This window comes from Oryx dammah, unplaced genomic scaffold, assembly GCF_014754425.2.
Source record: "Oryx dammah isolate SB20612 unplaced genomic scaffold, SCBI_Odam_1.1 HiC_scaffold_15, whole genome shotgun sequence".
Classification (NCBI taxonomy): domain Eukaryota; kingdom Metazoa; phylum Chordata; class Mammalia; order Artiodactyla; family Bovidae; genus Oryx; species Oryx dammah.
The window spans coordinates 48,761,378-48,782,082 of NW_024070199.1; the positions used below are offsets into that span (position 1 = coordinate 48,761,378).

General features: G+C 68.1%; 1 protein-coding gene across 1 annotated transcript; it reads left to right on the forward strand.

Annotated features, from left to right (window-relative positions):
* Positions 1–389: 389 nt before the first annotated feature.
* On the forward strand, positions 390–20,115 carry CHID1 (chitinase domain containing 1). The gene is made up of 13 exons (XM_040255409.1): positions 390–461; positions 4,846–4,999; positions 5,507–5,656; positions 5,905–6,037; positions 6,620–6,664; positions 7,366–7,472; positions 7,739–7,800; positions 10,262–10,354; positions 13,566–13,667; positions 14,247–14,402; positions 19,570–19,650; positions 19,793–19,835; positions 19,950–20,115. The coding sequence occupies exons 2-13, from the start codon at positions 4,889–4,891 to the stop codon at positions 20,046–20,048; spliced, it is 1,182 nt and encodes a 393-aa protein (XP_040111343.1). The 5' UTR covers positions 390–461; positions 4,846–4,888; the 3' UTR covers positions 20,049–20,115.
* Positions 20,116–20,705: the final 590 nt, after the last annotated feature.

A 20,705-nucleotide genomic window follows, 5' to 3' on the forward strand; every position in this document is an offset into this window, starting at 1 on the left:
TAAGGTTCCCAGGAGAACCTGGGGCCCGCGGAAGGTGGCGGTCGGCGCGCGCGACAGGCCCGGGGTCTCCCGGCGCTCGCGTCTCCACCAGACTCCCTCGGCGCGGGCCCCCGCCCTCGGCCTCCCCTAGCCGAGAGTCAGCCCCACCCAGTCCGCCAGGCTCCGCCCCTCACCCCGCCCCTCGGCCTCGCTCCGCCCCTATGCCCCTCCCCTCTCCTCCCAGGCTCCTCCCCTTGGCTCTCCCCCACCCACCCCCGCCCCACCCGCGTCCCGCCCTGGCCGGTCACTAGGCCCCCTCTTCGCCCCGGCCCCGCCTCCAGCGTGCCTTGCGCGGCGGCGGCCCGGAAGCTGGCGTGGCGCGCTTGCGGCGGCGCTCAGGCGTTCAGAGGCGGGACTTCCGGTGGCGTTCGCGCGGGTCTTCCGGCCGACTCCAAGGGCCGGCGCGTCTCCGGGACATGCAGGTGAGCGCCGCGGCCCCGGCCCGGGCTGACGTCCGCGCCCCGCCCCCGTGGCCTCGGTTCTCCTCCGCGGAGCGAGCCTGCGGGCGGTGCGTGTGAAAGCCGGAGGCGCGGCGCGAGGGACAGCGGGCGCGAGGGCGCGTGTGGACGAGAGGCTGTGCGAGCGGTTGTGTGTGATGGAGTGAGGGGGTGTGAGTGGGTGTGACGCACGCGGGGCGGCGGCGCGCGAGGGGCCGCGCTCCTTGGCTGTCTCTCGGCCTCCGCCGCAGACCTGGGGCGCGGCGGCCTTTTCGCGCTGGAGGGCGCCACCGAGATCCGAGGCCAGAGACCCGGGCGACGGGCTGGTGGGCGGGCGGCGGGCCCGGGCCCCCGCGAGCTGCTGTCGCCCGCTCCCCCTGCGCCCAGCAGGCTGTCTTGGGCTTCCTCTGTCTTCGCCGAGGGAACGCCCGCCGTGTGGACGGCAGCCCAGAGTCGCAAGTGTCTCTCCGCCAGGGCTGGACATCTGCTCTCACGCTGCGTCCGTTTCCAAGCGCATCCTCGGCCCTCCCCGCAGGAGCAGAGTTGGCCCCAAACTTTGTGCCCACCGGCGAGAATCTGATTGACACTACCTGAGCTGTGGGGACGAAACCGTTCTGTTCACGGGACAGTCGGCTCTGGGTCCCGCTGGGTGTGAGTGATGATCAGTCAGTGCGCAGCGGTCAGCATCTCTCAAACTGCACATTGCTGAGCAGAGACAAGTGGGCTGGATTAAAACGGGTTTCTTAAGCAAGAAGCGGAGAACTTGAGAGTGCATCCCAGAGCAGCGTTAGCACCGATCAGCTCTTCTCTGCACTCAAGACACATACACACTTTGGACCCTTGCGTGTGTGCTAAGCTCTGTGCAGAGTGTGATGGAAGAGTTGGCTCTCAGACGCACTGACAGAGCCCCCAGGGACGCCTCACCTTGCTGGGCTTGAACACCTCTCACATCACAGCCAACATGTCCCCACCACCCAGTCAGGCAGTCCATCTGGAAAGTTCCACGGCCATTGGAGAGCAGCCCTGCACGTGTGAGCAGCTGGCATCTCAGTGCTTCCCCCAGTGCTGTGGAGCCGCACTCCAGATCTGGCCCGGCGGGCACAGGGTGGCGGGGTCTGTGGCCATGCCAGCCCGCTCACACCAGAGCTGGCCCGGCGGGCACAGGGTGGCAGGGGTCTGTGGCCCTGCCAGCCCACTCACGCCAGAGCTGGCCCGGCGGGCACAGGGTGGCAGGGTCTGTGGCCGTGCCAGCCCGCTCACGCCAGAGCTGGCCCGGCGGGCACAGGGTGGCGGGGTCTGTGCCGTGCCAGCCCGCTCACGCCAGAGCTGGCCCGGCGGGCACAGGGTGGCGGGGTCTGTGGCCGTGCCAGCCCGCTCACGCCAGAGCTGGCCCGGCGGGCACAGGGTGGCGGGGTCTGTGGCCGTGCCAGCCCGCTCACGCCTGGCCTGCTTCTGTTGCCCCTCTGCCAGGTGCAGAAGCCAGCAGGGCCCATCTTCCTTCCTCCAGATCAGCCCCACTTCCACCCTTTCCTCTTTCTTCTTTCCCGTGGTGTGAAAGCACAGGTCATAGGGCGGGCAAATGGTGGGCAGAGGGGTCTCAACGCAGGCGGGACAGAAGGCAGACCAGCCAGCCATGGGCAGAGGCTGGGAAGGGCCACGGAATGTGCCTCCAGGTGACAGCTGAGTGGTTCCTAGGGGACCAGGTCCTGCCTATTTCTCTTCTTGCTCCATCCTTGGGTGCCCTGATCTCCACCCTGGGGCCAGGGAGGAGTCCACAGTCGTGAGAGGCTGAGGGGACCAGGGCTGAAGATGGGATGCCCTGCACGGTTGGCCCCTTACAGCTCAGCAGCCACAGTCTGAGTCCTGCCAAGGGAGCACCAGGTGGTTCTGGGCTGCATGCCCCCACCCCCAGGCTGAGGCCGAGGAGGAGCCCAGGCCCCCAGCCATGGTGGCACAGGGCCTGGGTGGCAGAGGCTGCCTTCCTGGATGGATCTGATGGCCAGGAAGGGGCTCCTGCTGCTGCTAAGTCCTGTCCGACTCCGTGCGACCCCATAGACGGCAGCCCACCAGGCTCTGCTGTCCCTGGGATTCTCCAGGCAAGAACACTGGAGTGGTTGCCATTTCTTTCTCCAATGCATGAAAGTGAAAAGTGAAAGTGAAGTCGCTCATTCTTCTCCAACTCTTAGCGACCCCGTGGACTGTAGCCTGCCAGGCTCCTCCATCCATGGGATTTCCCAGGCGAGACTACTGGAGTGGGGTTCCATTGCCTTCTCCGCGGGAGGGGGCAGAGAGTGGCAAATAAGGCCTGAGTCTCCATAATCTACCCCCACCCCCAGCCAAGAGCACCTGATCAGCCGTGGCTGCCTCTCTGCCTGGGGGTGAGGGCAAGGGGGAGGCTCCTAGACTCCCCAACCCAGGCCCCGTCCTGCAGGCCCCAGGGAGTGACAGCCCAGACCAGGTGCGTGCCGTCTGTGCAGGACTGTAGGCTGAGGGGGAGGTTTGAGGGGAGTGAGCTCCAGGCCAGGGGGTCGTGGTGGTGGAGGCCCCAGGCAGCCACACAGGCCTGGCTCTGCTGGCTCTTGATAGGGCACTCTGCCTGGCCAGGGCTCTGGTGTCCCCGGGGGTGTCCACCCAACGAGCAAGGGCCTGGGTTGCCTGTGGGGTCTCCTTTGGACCAGCTGGACCTTGGTCAGGCTGAGAGGGGACGTGCTGCCGGGCCTGAGACACCTTTGACCGACAGGCTCTCACACCGACTGTCTCAAAACCTCAACAAGGAGTGCGTGTGGCCTGGCCCTGCATGTTGCCCACCTGTCCCCAGAGAGAAGGACATGAAGGCGGGGGCGGGGTCGAGGTCGTGGTGCCGGTGGGATGAGAGTCCAGTGGGGAAGCCCAGGGAGAGACAGAGTGACTGGACTCCAGGCGGCCTGCACGCCTACTTGGCGTCCCCGTCCCTCCTCGCTGTGGGCGCACTCGTCTGAGAGATTCTGTAAAGACAGGGTCGTGCTTCGCGCGTGCACGTTGTGACATCTGTCCTGGGGGGTCGTGAGCACTGCGGTGCCCTCAGGATGCCAGCGTTCGGGAGTGTGGGGTTGGAACAGCTGCAGTAGCACCTTCAAGCACTTCCCGGGTAGACAGTAAGTCCCCCAAAGTGGGATTTTAAAAAGAAAAAAGGAGACGAAGATGGGAGAGCACGTTTGTGACCAGAGAGTCACCTGAACGTGAATTCCCAGCAGCAGCTCTGAGGGGGAAGCTGCCTCGGTCCCTGAGGTGGTGTCGTTCTCATAGTCCTGGCGGTGGGGGAGGCAATGCTGTCTCACCTCAGCCTCTGTTCCTTTGGTTGCCGGTGAAGCCAAGAGCCGAGGTGCTGTTTCTGGGGCCTGGGGCGTGTGTGTGTTGCGGGTCTCTGTTGCGGGGTCTGTGTGTGTTGCGGGTCTGTGTGTGTGTGTTGCGGGTCTCTGTTGCGGGGTCTGTGTGTGTGTTGCGGGTCTGTGTGTGTGTTGTGGGGGGTCTGTGTTGCGGGTCTCTGTGTGTGTTGCGGGGTCTCTGTGTGTTGCGGGTCTCTCTGTGTGTGTTGCGGGTCTCTGTGTTGTGGGGAGTCTGCTGTGTTGCGGGGTCTCTGTGTGTTGCGGGGGTCTCTGTGTGTTGCGGGGGGTCTCTGTGTTGCGGGGTCTCTGTGTGTGTTGTGGGGGGTCTGTGTGTTGCGGGTCTCTGTGTGTGTTGCGGGTCTCTGTGTGTGTTGCGGGGTCTCTCTGTGTGTTGCAGGGTCTCTGTGTCTCTCCTGCGTCTCACAGTGTGAGTTTGTGTGCAGTGTGTGTGTCACCTGTGGATGCAGGCTAGAAGTTCATTGTCAAGAATTTCATTGTTTCGTGTTTATTTCTTTAACCCGGTTTTTTGTTTCCTAAATGAAAGGGTCACATTTTTATGTAGATGTTTTCCTGGTAACTTTTACTGATGCTGACTTAGGGGGAAGGGCACCCCCTGTCCAGCTCCCGCCCCAGGTTTATCTACACAGGCATGTTTTCCTCTAGTTCTCTCCACGGCTCCGTGGTTTTACACTCAAGCCAGTAGCTGGTAGCCAGAATGTCTTTGTGCTTGTAGGGGGTGGAGGCCAAGGTTTGCTCATTCGGCCCCGGCTGTGATTGGGCACCCCTGAGGCAATGGGACAGCTCCCGGCCTGCAGCAGGGAAGGCCCTTTCGGGGCGTCTGGGGGAGCCGGGGCCCAGCGATGCTGGCCGCTGGAGTCCGGCCGTCGGGGCTGGCTCGGTGCCGGGCTTGGTGCTGGGAGGCTCCAGGCTCCGTCAGGACCAGAGCCCAGGAGGCAGGGGGAGCGCCCACCTGCCAGGGCCTCCATGGCCTTTGTCTTTCACAGCCCCCTGGACCCCGAGGTTGGGCCCTGCTGTGACCCGCCCAGCATGCGGGCGCTCCTCGGCACGCTCTGGCTCGCTCTGGCCTGCAGCTCTGTGCATGCCACGCTGTCGAAGTCAGACGCCAAAAAGGCCGCCTCAAAGACGCTGCAGGAGAAGGTAGGTGGTCTGGGGACTCGCCAGAGGGCTGACCATCATGCCTCCTTTCCCCCTGGGGGCTGGGAGCTGACTGGGAGCTGGGAGCTTCGCCTCTGGGCGGCCAGCACCGTACCCCTCGGGGCGCCGGCCGGCCTCAGAGGGAGCAGCTTCTGGTGCTGGGGCCCGAGGGCAGGCCTGCCCCCGCTGGGCTTGCGTCTCTGCCCGCGCCCCCAGGGTCCCCCTCACCCCGCCTGCTGGCTCCCTCGACCCCTGTTCTCCTCCCTGCTTCGCAGGGCGAGTCAGTCAAGCTCTGCCAGGCGTGGCTGTGGCTGTGCCGGTTTCTGGGAGGGCCCCGGGAGGCAGGGCGAGCCTTCAGGGACTGTCCACCCCACCTGACGGCCTTGCCCTGCGGGCTCCTGGTCAGCAGCGCTGATTCTGGGACGGTCCCTGCTGACCCAGAGGACCTGCGGCCCCAGGGCTCAGCCTGGGTTCGTGCCCTGACAGCGTCCTCCCCGCCTTCTCTCTCAGACTCAGGTTGCGGGCAAGCCCGCCCAGGAGCGGGGTCTGGTGGTGACAGGCCTCAGGGCTGAGGACGTCGTCCTCGAGCACCGCAGCTACTGCTCAGCGAAGGCCCACAAGAAGCACTTCTCTCGGGACGTCCTGGGCTACGTCACTCCGGTAGGCCGGGCCCGGGGCGGGTGGCGGACCCTGAAGGCAGGGTGGCTGCTCGGGTCTGCATTCTCACCTCCCCAGGCTGCTCTCACCCAAGGGAGCTGTGGGAGTGATGCCTCCCAGCAAAGTGCCCAGGATGGCGGCAGGGTCCTGCTGCACACGGGGCGGGCAGCCCTGCGGAGGCCCGCCTGGAGGTGGTCCCCTGCCTGTGGCCCCGCTGCCAGCAGGCTCAGTCGTTCTCCCCTCTCTGCCAGTGGAACCGGCATGGGTACGATGTCGCCAGGATCTTTGGGGGCAAGTTCAGCCACGTCGCCCCCGCGTGGCTGCAGCTGAGGAGGCATGGCCGCGAGATGTTCGAGGTCACGGGCCTGGACGACGTGGACCAAGGTTCTGACTCCGTCGCTTGTCTGTGCCCATTCTGGGGTCTCGGAGAGTGAGTGTGAGAGAGAGTGTGTGTGTGTGTGTGTGTGAAGATGAGCGAGCCTGCGTGTGAGTGCGTGAGTGTCAGGCCTGCCTGGCGTTCCGCTGCATCCCTGTTTGCCTCGGCGGTTTTTACCCGGTGTCCGGGGGAGGATCTGTGGAGGAGGCGAGGGTCTGGCTGCCCTGACAGCCGTGTTTTGCACCTGAGTTTACTCGGGTGTTTCCCCGTTTGTATTCAGAGAGAGGACGTGTTAGCTAGAGGCGGGGCTCCCCAGCACCGGGGGTGGGGGGCATGGGTCAGAGGACAGCGGGCCAGCGCCAGCTCCTGCTCTCTGCTGCCCTCAGCTCTGAGAGGCGGGCCGGGCCCCTCGGGGTGGTGGCCCTGGTGCGGCCACGTGCCCCAAGCCCTGGCTACTCGGCGGGGGGCGGGGGGGGGGCGGGCACGACCCCAGGTTCCCCCGCCACCTCCCTTCCGTGCTGCTCCCAGGGGAGGTCAGGTCAGGGGAAGGGGCTGTACCCCACGCTGACCGTCCTCTCCACGTCCCACAGGGTGGGTGCGGGCAGTCCGGAAACAAGCCAAGGGTCTGCGTGTAGGTGAGTCCGGGGATCAGGGCTGTGGGCCCTGAGGCCCCGCCCCCGCAGGTGGGGGTCGTGGAGCGCACTGGGTGGGGCAGGGGCCCAGGGCCTCCATACCTACCTGCTCGCCCAGGCCACACTGCCTAGCTCAGAAACGAGGCCGCCCCAGCCCAGCAGTCGTGGCCTTGATCCAGCCAGACCCCAGTGGCCCTGCTGCCCACCTTGGTCAGCCCACCAAGGCCAGCCCCTTCCCCTGTGGTCTTGCCCTCCGATCTCTCCATTCACCCTTGAGGGTTCATGGAGCTCTCCTGGGGGCCGTGCCCAGGGGTGACGCTCACCCTGCCCTGCCCATCCTAGAGCTCATGATTGCTGGTGAGGAAGGGCCACATTGCCAAGTACACTGGGGCCTGGGGAGGGGCCAGGGCTGGGAGAGGACCTACAGTTCGTTTCATGGGGAGCTGGTGGGGGTCAGCCCAGCGAGAGCCAGGCAACAAGGAGCTGGATGTGCCAGGGGCTGGGTACTCAGGGACTTGGTGGGTGAAAGGAGGAAAGGGCCCGTGTCTGCGTCCCCAGCACCACCCTTGCCCCTCCCTCCCCAGGCCACGTGGCACCGGGTGCCCGCCCTGGCCGCTGGTAGTGGTCATTCTGCTCTGGAGGCCAAGGGCCCGCCACGGGCCAAGCCGGCCCAGGAGGGTCACGGTCTCTGCGTCTGCCCCCAGTGCCTCGTCTCCGGTTCGAGGACTGGACGTACGAGGACTTTGAGAGCGTCTTGGACAACGAGGATGAGATTGAGGAGCTCAGCAGGACCGTTGTCCAGGTGGCCAAGGTGACACCCGGGGCTCCCTCCTGACCACATGCGTCTCGGGCACAGGGGCTGCCCTCTGGGGGGACATGTTGCCTGGGCCAGTGCCCGGCTGCAGGGCAGGGAGAGCCCTTCGGGGCCCCAGGGGCGGTGTCTGGGGGGTCACACGAGTGCCCGGGAAAGAGAGCCGCAGATTCTCTGCTCCTGGGCCCACAGTCGGGAGGGGAAGCCGGGGCTGGCTCTGCGGCCCCTCCTCCTGGAGCCCTGCCCACCTGCCCCTGTCCTTTCAGAGCCAGCACTTTGACGGCCTGGTAGTGGAGGTCTGGAACCAGCTGCTGGTCCAGAAGCACGTGTGAGTGGGCCTGGGCAGTGTGTGGGGCGTGGGGCGTGCACGTGTCCTTCCCGACTGCCGGTGTCGGGAAGAGGCTGAGGCCAGACGTGGAGGACCTCATCTGGGGGGAGGGCCGTCTTCCCACAGTCTGTTCAGGCGCTGGGGTGGCACCCCAAGAGGGTCAGAGAGCGGCTCCAAGGAGTCTGGGAGCGGCTGCGGGCGGGTGCCCGGCTGGGACCGCTGGGGCTGGCCTGACAGCCTTCAGGGGCCTTGGCGAGGAGGCAGCTGAGCGGGGCCGGGGCTCCTGTGGCAAACGGCCACGGGCTTCTCTGGGAGAAGAGCTTGCAGTCCAGCCTCAGCCAGCGGGGGGGCTGCCTAGCCCCGAGGAGGTCCCCCCGTCCCCTGAGGCCCACGGCCAGATCCCCCTCAGCCAGGGTGACAGGGAGGACGGGTCCCCTCCGGTGGCCGCTGCTCCGGTCCCATCAGGCCCAGGGGGTCAGCCCCACAGGAGGAGCGTACCGTGCACGGGGGCCTGCAGCCGCCGCAACCCTGGCCGTCTTGCACCCGAGCCCCGCTGCTCCATGCCTCCAGCCCAGGGGCCCGCGGGCAGGGTTCCCCCCCGCCCCATCCCTCTCGCAGATGTGGGCTGCTTTCCACCTGCTCGGAGGCGGCACCCTCGGGCCTACTAGTACGGCAGGAGGGTATTCTCAAGGGGCTGTGTGGGGGCCAAGACTCCTGCTCGAGGCCCCAGGAAGCTGCAGCTGGAGCCCAGCTTGCCGGGCTCTGCCTGGGGGCAGGGAGACCCCGCTGCCTGCCTGGAAGTGGGGGCAGCCTGGATGCAGACCCCACCGTGGTTCCCGCTTCTCTGTGCACTGACCACACTCCCCGCCGTGGGTGCTTCCGCCCTGGGGGCGCCTTAAGGCCGGAGTTGAGAAGGAGAACGGGTGGAGAACAGTGGGCGAGTCCAGCTGAGGGCGGGGGGCCCCTGTGTCGGGAGTCAACACCCCACTGTGCTCTGGCGGCCCCTCTGGTGGCTTTTGGTTGAGAGGCGATCTCACCACCCCTGGGCTCTGCCTCGGTCCCTGCTGAGCTAATGCCTGAGGGGGCTGGGGGAGACGGCCTTGTCAGGGCAGCTCAGGAGGGTGCACACAGCAGGCACTCTGCGGGGCAGGGTGGGGGCCGGCCAGCCCAGCAGATGGCTTTGGACCCGGCTCTGTGGGCGTGTGATGGAGGCAGTGCACTTTGTCCCCGCCCTGGGCAACAGGTCCCCAGGCCCCTCCTGGGACAGCCTACTGCCTAGGAGTGAGTAGGGTCTGCTTGGCTGTGGCAAGAAGCCTGTCTCTTGCATTCACACTGGCGGGTGGCCGGCCCCGGAAATCCCTTTGGACCTCGTCCCAGCAGAGCCCCGGTGGGCAGGAACTGCCCCTGGGCCACAAGACCACCTCCCCTTCTCAGAGACTCAGCCCCTGGTGGTCCCCAAAGCCGGGCAGGCACTGATGGTTATGGGTGCTGAGGGCACAGGCGGAGGGCCAGCTCCCGGCCTCGGGGAGGGGCTGAGCTGGGTTCCACAGCCCGTGTGCTCTGCAGGGGCATCCTGACCCCCAGCCATCACCAGAGCCATGTCTCCTTGGCCTTGGGGTCCTCCCGCTGAGGCTGGGCCCGAGGGGACAGAGGCCGCCCCGTGCCCACCTCCGCAGGGTGGGCCGCAGCTGTGCCTCGCTTAGCCTCGGGCCGTGTAGACTGGCTCTAGCTGAGCGGGGTTGGGGGTGCACAGCCCCCCACCTGCCCGCGCTGGGCAGGGGCACTCGCTGCCTCTCTCTGGACTGAGGCGGCTCCTGAGGGGCTGTAAGGAAGGACCCAGGTCAGTCACTGGGCCCACACCCACCCAGGCGGTGTGGGGCCAGGCCAGAGGACCCAGCCCGGAGCTCGCCCAAGACCTGCCTTCCCGGCAGGGCAACCCCTGGGGGCTGAGCCGGCCTCTCCGCGGTCTGCGCGCCCACCAGACCTGAGATGCCGCCACGCCCCTCACCCTCGCGACCAGAAGAGCCGTGAGGCTGTGCCTTGCTGTCCCCGCCAGGCGGCATGCTGCCCTTGGAGATGCTGCTCCTTGGGTCCAGGCGTGTCTGGTTGGCCCTCCTGGGGCTGGGGAAGGCGGGGCTCCATGTCAGCGACTGCTTGGGGTGGGGTGACTGCCGAGAGGGCACAAGGCCCGTCAGTGGAGCTGCCCTGCACCCTCATCCCCAGGCGCCGCAGCACCCCAGGGTCACGGGCTCCTTCCTCACCCCTGCCCGGCTGCATGTCCGGCAGGGTCCAGAGGTGATGGGGCACTGCACAGCCCCCTTCCGTGCTCTGCCTCCGTGCTTTGGGGATCGGGGGCCTGGAGTATGAGTTACCGCGGGGGCTGTGAGGCCAGGCTGGATGGAGGGTGGCCTGGTCGTCTCCCAGCGCCACTGCCCCTGACCTGTGCTCCGCTCCTCGGCAGGGGGCTCCTTCACCTGCTCACCCACGTGGCCGAGGCGCTGCACCAGGCCCGGCTGCTGGTCTTCCTGGTCATCCCGCCCGCCGTCGCCCCGGGGTAAGTGCTGTGCCTGCTCGTCCAGGAGGCCCTTCCTGGCCCCCACCCAGCCCCAGCCTGGTCACGCCAGCCACTGCCCGTGTGGGGGACCCTGTCAGCACGTCCTCGTGGGCCTGCAGGTCAGGGGTCCGCAGCTCAGGGCCCGGGCTGCCTCAGGCCAGGCCTCCTACCACTCAGCCCAGCCGCCCCAGCCCTGAGACAGGGAGCTGGTCCCGGTGCTGGCTGTCAGCACCGTGGCCTGACTGCCATCCAGCCCGCGCTGGGCACGGAGGAGGCCCAGGCGGTGACTTAGGGCTGGGGGCCAAGCAGAGGGGTGGTAAGGGCCCAGAGGGGCCAGTCATCGGCTCACTGCAGAGCTCGAGCCAGTGAGTGAGACGGGGTGGGTGGCCTCTGGACCCGCGCTGTCTGGCCTCAGACAGAAGAGGCTGCGGCCACTCTGGGCGGCTGCCCACCTGCGCCTGACGCCCCCACCCCGCAGCGTCTCCACGCGTCCCCAGAAACCTGGGCTGTGGTCTACGGCCCGCAGGAGGGGCCTCGGCCCCGGGTGCCACCTCCTACGCTTCTGAGTGTGTGCTCATGCGTGGGACACACGTGTGTGAGGGGCCAGTGGTCCCCCCAGGATGGGGGCCCTGGTATGGAAGGGCCGGGGAGGGGACACCCGCGTGGTCCATGGGCTCAGCTGCAAGCACGGCGCTTGTCTCCAGGGTCTCTGGCCACTGTCAGCTGGGCTGGCTTGGGACATGTCGACCCAGTCGACCTTGGTGATCGGGGCTATCGGTGGAGACGGCCTGGGTCGCGGGTGGGACCGGCCCCCTTGCAGGGCCCTCGTGCTGACAGGTGTGCAGGGCAGACCCCCGTGTGCTGGAGAGTGTCGGGGAGGGTGAGTGGGCCTGACCCCTAGGCCTGGCCTCCAAGGGCAGTGGGCTCGGGACAGGGTGGGAAGCAGCTTTCCAGCCAGCGCCCTCTCTGCCCAGGCCTCTGACCTGAGCTCCTGGCCCCCAGGCAGAGAGTGGATGGAGCGAGCCTGGGTCCCCTCTCTCGGCAGTGACCGGGGAGGACACACCCTCGGGTGGCAGCGAGAGGAGAGTCAGGGTTGGGGGCCGTGGCCCGTGGGGCCGGGCTGATGGCGGGGCCCCTGGGCACGGCTGCCTCTGCTGGCCCAGGCCGTGTCTCAGGCACAGCCCGGCTGCACCCTCACACTGGCGAGCAAGTCTCCCTTCCTCCAGAGGCCTCAGTGGCCGAGGTTTGCCTTGCTGGCTTTGTCCTTCTCCACCCGCGCTTCGAGACGGCAGCCCCGCACAGGAACCAGCGAGCTGTAAGCAGATCTGGCCTTTCTGCAGCGTCAGTCGCTCCACAGAGGCCGCGCTGCTGCCCTTGGGAACAGCAGCCTGGGGGCTGTCTGCGTGGCAGCCTTTTGCTGCTGTGGCCTGTGTCTCCTCCCATTTGGGGGCTGTTGGCACGGGTGGCCATCCTGACCTTGAGCCCTGCTCCCGAGGTCTCAGCTTGGCCCCTGCCAATGGCCCAGCACCAGTCAGCGGGTTTAATGAGAGCCCTGGGCCACCCTGGCTCTGGAAGGGCCCTGAGCCAGTCCTCGCCTCCGCCCCTCAGGCTGTCTTTTCTGAGAATCGAGCTCCCAGAACCCCGGAAGGAGCTGACCTCAGGCATGGTGGACTGACTTCTTTTCCAGGACCTTCCCCGCAGAGAGCTCGCATCCTCATGGGCAGGCGTCCCCCTTGATGGGCGCTGCACCCAGCTGTCCTCCAGCAACCCCTGGGGTTTAGGGTCACCAGAGGAAGGGGATGAGTGAGGGTCCTTCCCCGGGAGGGACACCCCTGCCCAGGCTGACCCCTGTTGACATCTCCTGAGCTCCAGGGGTGACCTGGGGCCAGACTGTGGAGGCTCAGCAGTGCCATGGGCAAGGGTCACCCCTGGACGTAGAGCTGGAGGGGAGGCGCCCTTGCTGATGGGTGGGACAGCCGGACCTGTAGGCACGGTTCTGCTCTGATCGCGTAGGGTGGCTGTGGGCAGGAGGCCCTGGGGCGGGCCTGTGGGGGGCAGTGGTGGGCGCCGACAGCAGGCCCACCCTCTCGCCCGCTGGGCCACCGTGGGCAAGCCTTTATGGGAGGTGTCCGTGGGCCAGGGGACGCCCTGCCTGTGGTCAGTGGCAGCGCCAGGGACGCGCACGGTCTGTGCTGGTCCTGAGGATGCTCGGCCTGCAGAGGACTGGTCCGGGGCGGGGCTTGGGCGTCCAGCCCAGCAGGCGGCGTCTCGCCCTGGGGATTGCGGCTTCACGGTGTCGTGTGGCCGTAGGGGCTGGGATGGGGCGGGGAGCCTGGCCTGGAACACGGGGTTGGTGTGGGGTTCACACTGCCCGGCGCCTCCCAGCGGTGCGGGGTGGTCTGGAGTGCGGCCCTGGGCCTGTGGCCGCCGCCACCTGGTGGAAGAGTCTGGCTCCCAGCTGCATCCTGTGCTCCTGGCCACAGTCTGCGCTCGTCAGGGGCTCTCCTGTCTCTGGGAGACTTGGGTCAGGCCTCCAGGCCCCCTCCGTCCAAAGGCGGAGGCTGGGGTGGGTGGCCTTTGCTCAGCGGGCTTGGGGCAGCCTGGCGATGGGGTGTCTTGGGGTTGCCTGGACCCTGTGGAACTAGTGACTGAGGCTGAGGTCCACGTGGTGGGCCGCCCCTGCCCAGGGACTGGAGGCGCTGGCCGAGAGGAGGGATTGTTTTCTCTGCTCACACTGTGTCGGGGGGTGGACGCAGAGCCCACTGCGCCCCACCCAGGGACAAAGCAGGGTCGTAGGGGCTGCTGCCACGGAGCAGGCGGCTGGTAGTCAGCTGTGTCCTGCAGACGGCCCCCGGGGCCCCCACGGCCCCCACCTGCCCAGGCCTGAGGCCTCCGAGGGAGGGCGCCGTGCCTGAGGCTGAGTGGAAGCAGGCAGGCCTGGGCTGCCCATGCCCATGTGAGAGAGGCCTCTGGGGCTTGGGTAGGAGGGGAGGTTCTCTGCGGAGCCCTGACCCAGCTGTGGGCCACCCCGTGCACCCGAGCGCTGCCCCCCTCCAGGGAAAGGGACTGAGGTGTCTTCCTGGAGCAGGGGCGGAAGGGGCCTGAGCTGGGAGCCCCCGGCCAGCCTGCCCCATCCTCCACTGGGCCCAGGTCAGCTGGAGAGAGGCCATGACCACGAGGTGGGCACGGAAACCGTGCCGTCTCTTTGCAGGACCAACAAGCTGGGCATGTTCACGAACACGGAGTTTGAGCAGCTGGCGCCCGTGCTGGATGGCTTCAGCCTCATGACCTACGACTACTCTGCGGCACAGCCGTGAGTGGGGCTCCGGGCCCACCCACTCTCGCTCGGCACGCGGGGGCCCAGCCCCTGGTGGGCCTGCACACTGGAGGCCCGGGCTCGGTCCCGCCTCCCGCCAGCTGCCTCCCGCCAGCTTCCTCAGGCTGTGACCCGCGGTCAGCTCTCAGCTCCAGATTCATGAAGGGCCTAGCTCTGGCTAGTCTCTTCTCCCAGAGCCCACAGTCAGCCTTGTGTTGGGCGACCTTCTTGTTTGGGGGTGACTTAGGGCCCCTGGCCACCCCATGGGAATGCTATCCCGGGGTGTCCATCCACATCTCCCAGCCCTGGCTGCCCCATGCCAGGTGCTGGGACCACCTCCACGCCCAGGAGAAGGTGCTCTTGTGTCGGGGGGTCACACTGCTGCCCCGGCCCTCCTGGGCCTCCCCTGAGCGCTCTGCCGCCTGAGGGTCCTGGGCAAAGCAGACACGCAGCACAGGTCCAGCGGGGCCGTCTGTCTGCCGCCGTCCTGGCCGTGGTGTGTGTGGACTCTTGCCCCAACCCGGGCGCCCGAGGCCTCAGCCCGGTGCTGAAACCCACTCCTCCCCGACCCTGCAGGGCTGGCCCCAACGCACCGCTGCCCTGGGTGCGAGCCTGCGTCCAGGTCCTGGACCCTAAGTCCAAGTGGCGGAGCAAGATCCTGCTGGGGCTCAACTTCTACGGCATGGACTACTCAGCCTCCAAGGACGCCCGCGAGCCCATCATCGGGGCCAGGTGAGCCGGCGGCCCTGTCTGCCGCAGCACCCTTGTTACAGGAGGTGAGGGACTGCGGTGGGGAGGAGGCCGGGCAGGGCCTGATCTCAGGCTGGCCGACCACGGGACGCCATCCCGGCACCCCCTCTGGCCCTGTGTCAGTGGGAGTGTCCTCGACGCAGCGCAGGTGGCCGGCCACCCCAGCGTTCTCGGCTGTGGCCCGGAGGAGCCCTTCTTTTGTTTTCCCGGCCGCGTGGTTGTGCTCTCGCTCACTTTGGGCTGTGTGCTGGGCTCTGACGCCATTGCCAGGCCGTCCGCCCAGGCGCACTGTCCCACGAGCTGCTCAGCCCGTGTGGTCGCCCCACGCTCGTCCCCGCCTGGCGCCCGCCGCACCGCAGTAACCGCGCGCCTTCACGGAGATTCGTTTATGTTCTTTGCACCTGGTTTTTGTTGAGCTTTTTAAGCCTTGGGCTTATCGTCTCTGTCGTGTTTGGGAAGGATGTAGCCGCTTCCGCATCGCCCTCTCTCCTTTTCCGGGCCCACGGGCACACCTGTCGGCCGGTCTGTCTCCCGCCCCCGGGGCCTCGCGCCGTCCGGGGGGCTCTTGCTCAGTTTTCCTTGCTGTCCAAGCTGGCAGCCCGTTTCCCGGTTGTGTCTCGCTCAGGGCCTCTCCCTCCCGCGTGTCCCGGTAGCTCTCGTCTGGGGGTTTGTCTGGGGCGCCGAGTGCGTGTGTGGCGGCTGCCAGGTGGGCCAGCCCTGTCCCCTGCGTGTCGCTGAGCGGCCCTCCAGGGCCTCTGCTCGGGCCACACGCGCGTCTCACCTGGCCGCGCGCGCTCGGCCACTGCCCTTATGCTGTGGGCCGTCCCGTGACGGAGACTGTCCTGAGGCCCGGGATCAGGGTGTGTGAGCCCGCTGCTGCCCACCGTGGGCAGGGTCGCCCACAGGCCTGCTGGCCCTGGGGACACAGCAGGCGGCCCAGCACCTGCGCGCCGGCCACCTGCCAGCTGGCCCCCTCCCCCCGTCCTGCTCTGCTCCCTCAGGGCCGCCCTGCGGAGGGACAGGCCGCTGGGTTGGCCCTTGGCTGGTCTCGGGAGTCCCGGCGGGGTGGGGCACCCGTTTCCTGGCCCACCCCCCACCCCCACCCCGGCGAGTCCCCAGGGTCCACTGTGCTGAGGCCTGGGACGGCCTCCCGCTGCTGGCGGAGCACCATGGCGAGGAAGCTGGAGAGGACCGCTCTGCCCGGGGCTTGCTGAGGTCACCCAGCCGAGGGGTACCCCGCCCTGCCCAAAGGCGGAACAGGGAGGGAGGCCCACGGGGGTGGGGCAGAGGGTTCCCAGGCCCAGGGCGTGTCAGGGACCACCCGGCACAGACCCCCGAGGGCGCAGACTCCAGAGGACACTGCTGACTTCCCTTGACCTCAGGGTGCCCACTCGGGTCCTGCCCAGGGCGCTTACACTGGGAAGAGGCTGAAGGAGGCCCAGGTGGGGTTGACCACTGTTCTGAGGGGTCGTGTGGGTCTCTGAGGGGCCATGGGCAGGGGGGCTGCTGGGGAACTTCGCCGAGCCCCCGCCTTGCAGGCTCAGCTGTCCCGTGGGGCATCCCGTGGCTCAGCAGGGCGGTCGCTGCTGACCAGGCCCGAGGCTCTGCTCCTCCCCCCTCGGCCACTGGAGGCCCAGCAGAGCCCGTCCAGAGCCCCTCCCTCAACCCGGTGACCCCACCCACTGCCTCCTCCTCCCTAGGGCCCTAGCCAGCCATCTGCCAGCCAGCCATCTAGGGGAGCCTCGGGCAGGGGCTGGCCCTGGGTCACCCCGATCTCCTCTGCCCGTGGCCGATTCCTTCCAGACCATCCCCCGACGTGCAGGGGGCTGACCCATGTTGGGGCTGTGGGGATGAGCGGAGCCTCTGCAGGGCAGGGAGCAGCCCCCCTTAGGCCGAGTCTGGGGAGCCAGATGGGAGGGCTTAGCGAGGCCCCAGATGGAGGCTTGTCTGTGGGGGTGGGCAGGCTGCCTCTGCAGGGGGTGGGCGTGTTCACAGGCCCAGGGCCCCGGAGTCGCAGCCCACCAGGCTGCACCCCTCACTGGACACCCGGGAGCCCTGAGCGGGCGACCAGCAGGTGTGGGGGCAGTGAGCCCAGGGCCTGGCGCCCTGCGGCCCTCACAGCAGCCCCGGCCGGCCTGTCCCAGGACCACCCGCCCTCCAGGCTCAGCCTCCCCAGCACTGGTCTGGCCTTGTGTGGCAGGTGTCCTCTCCAGGGACAGCGGGCGATCAGCGCCTCACCATCTGCTCCTCACACAGAGCCAGGACCTACAGCGGGGGTGGGAGGCCAGCTCTGCCAGCCGGGGGATGGGGGGGGTCTCCTGGCCTCTGCCTGCCTCGGCGGGAGGGGGCGGCAGGGAGGCAGTCTGCATTCTCTGGATCCTCTGACCACTGCCTCTGCTCTCCACCCCGGGTGACTTGAGGCCCCATCGCCCCACGGCCTCATCACTCCCCGCCCTCGAGGAGGCCGAGTGGTTGTGAAACACCCTCGAGAGGTTGGGGTGCCCCACAGGTCTGGGTGCTGATCTAGGGGTCACCATGGTTGCTGAGCCCCCGCTCTGGGAGGCTGTTGCACTGCCCTGGTGGTCAGGGTGCCTGGCCAGCCCCCTGAACGCCCCCAGGCCAAGTGGGCACCCATCCCCCGGCAGCCCCCAGACTGGACTCTACTGCCCTGGCTCAGAGGCCCACCGGCACACAGCCAGACCGGCCCAGGCCTGGGCTGTGCCCGGCAACACTCCCCCCACCACTCACGGGCCAGGGGGCCCGCGATCAAGCTCATGGGGCTTGGGCCGCCCTGCCCCGGGCTCTCGCGCTGCCCTGGACAGGGCTGGCGGCTCTCGTGGCTCTGGTCTTTCCCGTCCCTGTGCCGCGCTCTGCGCTGAGACTCTCTCCCCCGCTGGTCCCCGGGTCTTGCCGTCCTCCCTGGGTTCCCGAGTGTCCTGCCCTCACTGTGCCCGGGGCCCCCCCGTGCACCTTGACCCCTCATCGTGGTCCCTGCCGGCTCTCCCCTCAGGGACTCTCCAAGGGGCCCACGGGGCCCCTGCTGCCTGTAGGTGACGAGAGGTCTTCCGTGTAAACTGTAGGTCCTGGGAGCTGAGATGGGGGAAGGGTGCCTCCTCACGTTGCCCGTGGCGGTGCCCACCGGACTCCCCGTGTGGGCCTGCGGCAGGGGACCCTGCCCCTTCCACGCACCCGGCCGGGTCCTCAGCAGCTCGGAGGCGGTGCCCTCTGGGGTGGGTCCCTTCAGTCCTGTGGGGCCATGGCAGAGAGCGCAGGGCGCCCAGGCCCCAGTGGGAGGCAGGAAGCCCACCCCGGGCTGGTTTCCCCCCACCGTCCTGACGGCCCCCTTCCGCCTGCTCTCTGCTCGCTCGCCCGGAGAGGGGGGCCATGCAGCTCGCCTCCAGGCCCAGAACCCTCCGCCAGCCTGTCTGCTGTGTCTTCGGGTATGATCCTCCTTGCCGTTGGAGCGCTGGTGGCGTTTCTGACTGGGGAGCTGTCTCTCACACACTGGAAGGTCCGCTGTGGCAAAGCGCCTGACTCAGTGACGTTCAGAGCCTCATCGGGCTACGCGGCCACCTTCTCTGTTTCCTCAACATCTCGTCAGCCCGAGCAGCCAGTCCCGGCAGCACCCCCGCGCCCTGTGGCCATTGACCTGGGATTTGTCTGTGACTTGCCTCGACGGGACGTTTCATAGAGACGGGCTAGGCGGCCTGTGGCTGAGGCCTTCGACTTTAGCTCAGGGACCGCGCGGGCCCCGTCTGCACCTTCCCCTCATTCACCCCTGCCCCCCGCCACACCCCAGCCCCTCCACCTGGGCTGCCCCGTGGTCTTGCTCTCACTCCGCAGAGGTCTGTTCAGCTGTCCCTACCCAGGGTGCTCACTCCCTGCTCCTCCACCTCCCACCCCAGTGAGCGTGGGGGTTCTGAATGGCCCCAGTCCTGGCACTGCTAGGCCTCAGCCTCCGGGGTGAGGAACTGACCCCGACAGAGTGCAGCCTCAGCTGCCCCCACACCTCCCCAGCTCCAGCAGGCAGCTCTGTGAGGAGTGTGTGACCAGGGCTCCCCAAACCCGAGGGCCTGGAGCCACCTGCCCAGCAGCATCTGTCCGTGACCCAGGACAGGACTCGGGGGCTCAGAAACACCCAGCCCACCCCACGTCCCAGATCACCTTAGCCCCAAGGCAGACGGGTCCAAAGCAGCAAGTCATCCTCGTGACTCCAAGAGCGTGGCTTTGGTTAAGGATGCTGCCATCGTTTTGGACAGTTGGACCTGGTGTGGTGGGTGTCCTGTGTCGCGGCCCAAAGCCCGTGCGGAGCTCCGCGTCCTCTGTTGCCTCCACAGGTTCCCCACCGCTCTGTCCAGGCCTGACCCCCAGCGCCCCACCGGTGTCCGTGGTCCAGCTCAAAGCACACACCGCCCCTGGGCCCAGGGGTGGGCTGGCTGCACCTGCCCCCTCAGCCTGTCTGGGCGCCGGCTGCTGGCCAGGGAGACGCAGTGTGGGCTGCAGACCCCGCTGTCCTGGCCACGCAGCACCCTGGAAACCAGCCTGTCTTCGTGTGTGTTGGGGGTGGGTCTGAAACCGGTGGATTCTGGCAGTGAGGCCAGGCCCACCATGGGCCTGGGGCAGCCGTGTCCACAGCAAGGAGGCAGGGAGGACAGCCTGGCTCCCTAGAGGGCCCGGATACCGCTGTTTCCCTGGGCGGGGGTGGGGGGACGCGGAGCCGAGGCTGCCCCCAGGGCTTGCTTGCCTGTTCTCCACTGGGCAGGAGCACCGCCTGTTGCCTGCCCGGCGCTGCGCCCACACTGCGGGCTCGCCCACACTGCTCTGCCTGTGGTGCCGTCGGGTCAGGGCGGTGCCCTGGCCCCCACATCTCAGCAGCCTCTGTTGGGGCCCCTGTACCCCACCCCCACAGACCCGGCCCAAGCATTCGAGACCCCCCCTGTGGCCCTGCTTCCTGGCATTCCAGCGTGCCCAGGCCACCCCACGTGGCCCTCCCACCCCGCCTGATGTCACTGGCATTCTGTGGACCACCGGGGGTCGACACGAAGTCCCGGTTAGCCTCCACATGCCGTGACGGCATGACGGCAGCGGTCACCCCCACCCATCTGGGTGGGTGGGGGAGGGCCCCGCACCCACACCCCATCTCCCCCAGGTACATCCAGACGCTGAAGGACCACCGGCCCCAGATGGTGTGGGACAGCCAGGCTGCAGAGCACTTCTTCGAGTACAAGAAGTGAGTGTCGGGGAGGGCCCATGGTGCGGTCCGCTGGGCGCGGGCCTGGCCCAAGGAGGGGCACGAACCTATGCCCTGGGCTGGCAGGGCGGGGCCAGGAGGAGCCGAGGCCGCCGCGGACGGACGGTCTGCTCTCTTGCAGGAGCCGCGGCGGGAGGCACGTCGTGTTCTATCCGACGCTGAAGGTGCGTGCGGGGCTGAGGCTGCGGGTGGGGGCGGCCCTCGGTGAGGCGGCAGCAGGCGGCGGGCAGGCGGGCCTCAGGGCCGGTGCGGCCAGGCCCACGCTCCCTCTGCCTCAGTCCTTGCAGATGCGGCTGGAGCTGGCCCAGGAGCTGGGCGTGGGGCTGTCCATCTGGGAGCTCGGCCAGGGCCTGGACTATTTCTACGACCTGCTGTAGGCCCAGCATTGCCTTTTCTGAGAGACGGAGGGAGTTGGTGTGAAATACAGACTCTTCCATTTCCGGATCTGTGTGCTGGGGCTGCTGCCGGGACTGAGCAGGCCGGGGGACCCGAGCCCCTCGGGGCCGTGACCTGGGCTGGGGAGTCCTCGCAGGGCTGGGAGAGGCTAAGGATGCAGGCCCCCCACCCAGCCTTGGCTGCCTGCCCTCCGCTGGCTGGCGAGGCAGGGTCCACAGTCCCCACCGCACAGGCGGCGGGGTCCCGGCAGGAGGGTTCAGAGGTCCAGGGCAACCCCAGGCGCCCGCTTGTGGACGCTCAGGCAGGCGTCACCCCAGGGCCACACAGAGGGACCTGGCCTGCCCACCCAGGAGCTTGGTGGGCACCACGTGGCAAAGGTGTGGAGACACATTGCAGGAACCAGGGCTCAGAGAGGCAGGCCCCACCCCCAGAGCAGGGCGCGGGCTGTGGCCACCGGCAGCTCACTGCGGGCCGCTGCCGCCGGGTACAGCTGTTTACCAGGAGGGCACGTTGGGAAGAAGCGCTGTTGCTGGGAGTCGAAGCACAGCTGACCAGGCCCTGCCGCCAGGTGAGCCCGCCGGCTCCACGCAGAGGGTCCCCGTGACAGCACGGCTGGCCAGAGGCTGGCCGTGGGCGCA

Coding starts and splice junctions, on each gene's coding strand:
- CHID1 (XM_040255409.1), top strand. CDS start 4,889: ATGCGGGCGCTCCTCGGCACGCTCTGGCTCGCTCTGGCCTGCAGCTCT. Junction 5,657..5,904: donor TCCTGGGCTACGTCACTCCG/GTAGGCCGGGCC, acceptor CCTCTCTGCCAG/TGGAACCGGCATGGGTACGA. Junction 13,668..14,246: donor GACTACTCTGCGGCACAGCC/GTGAGTGGGGCT, acceptor CCGACCCTGCAG/GGCTGGCCCCAACGCACCGC.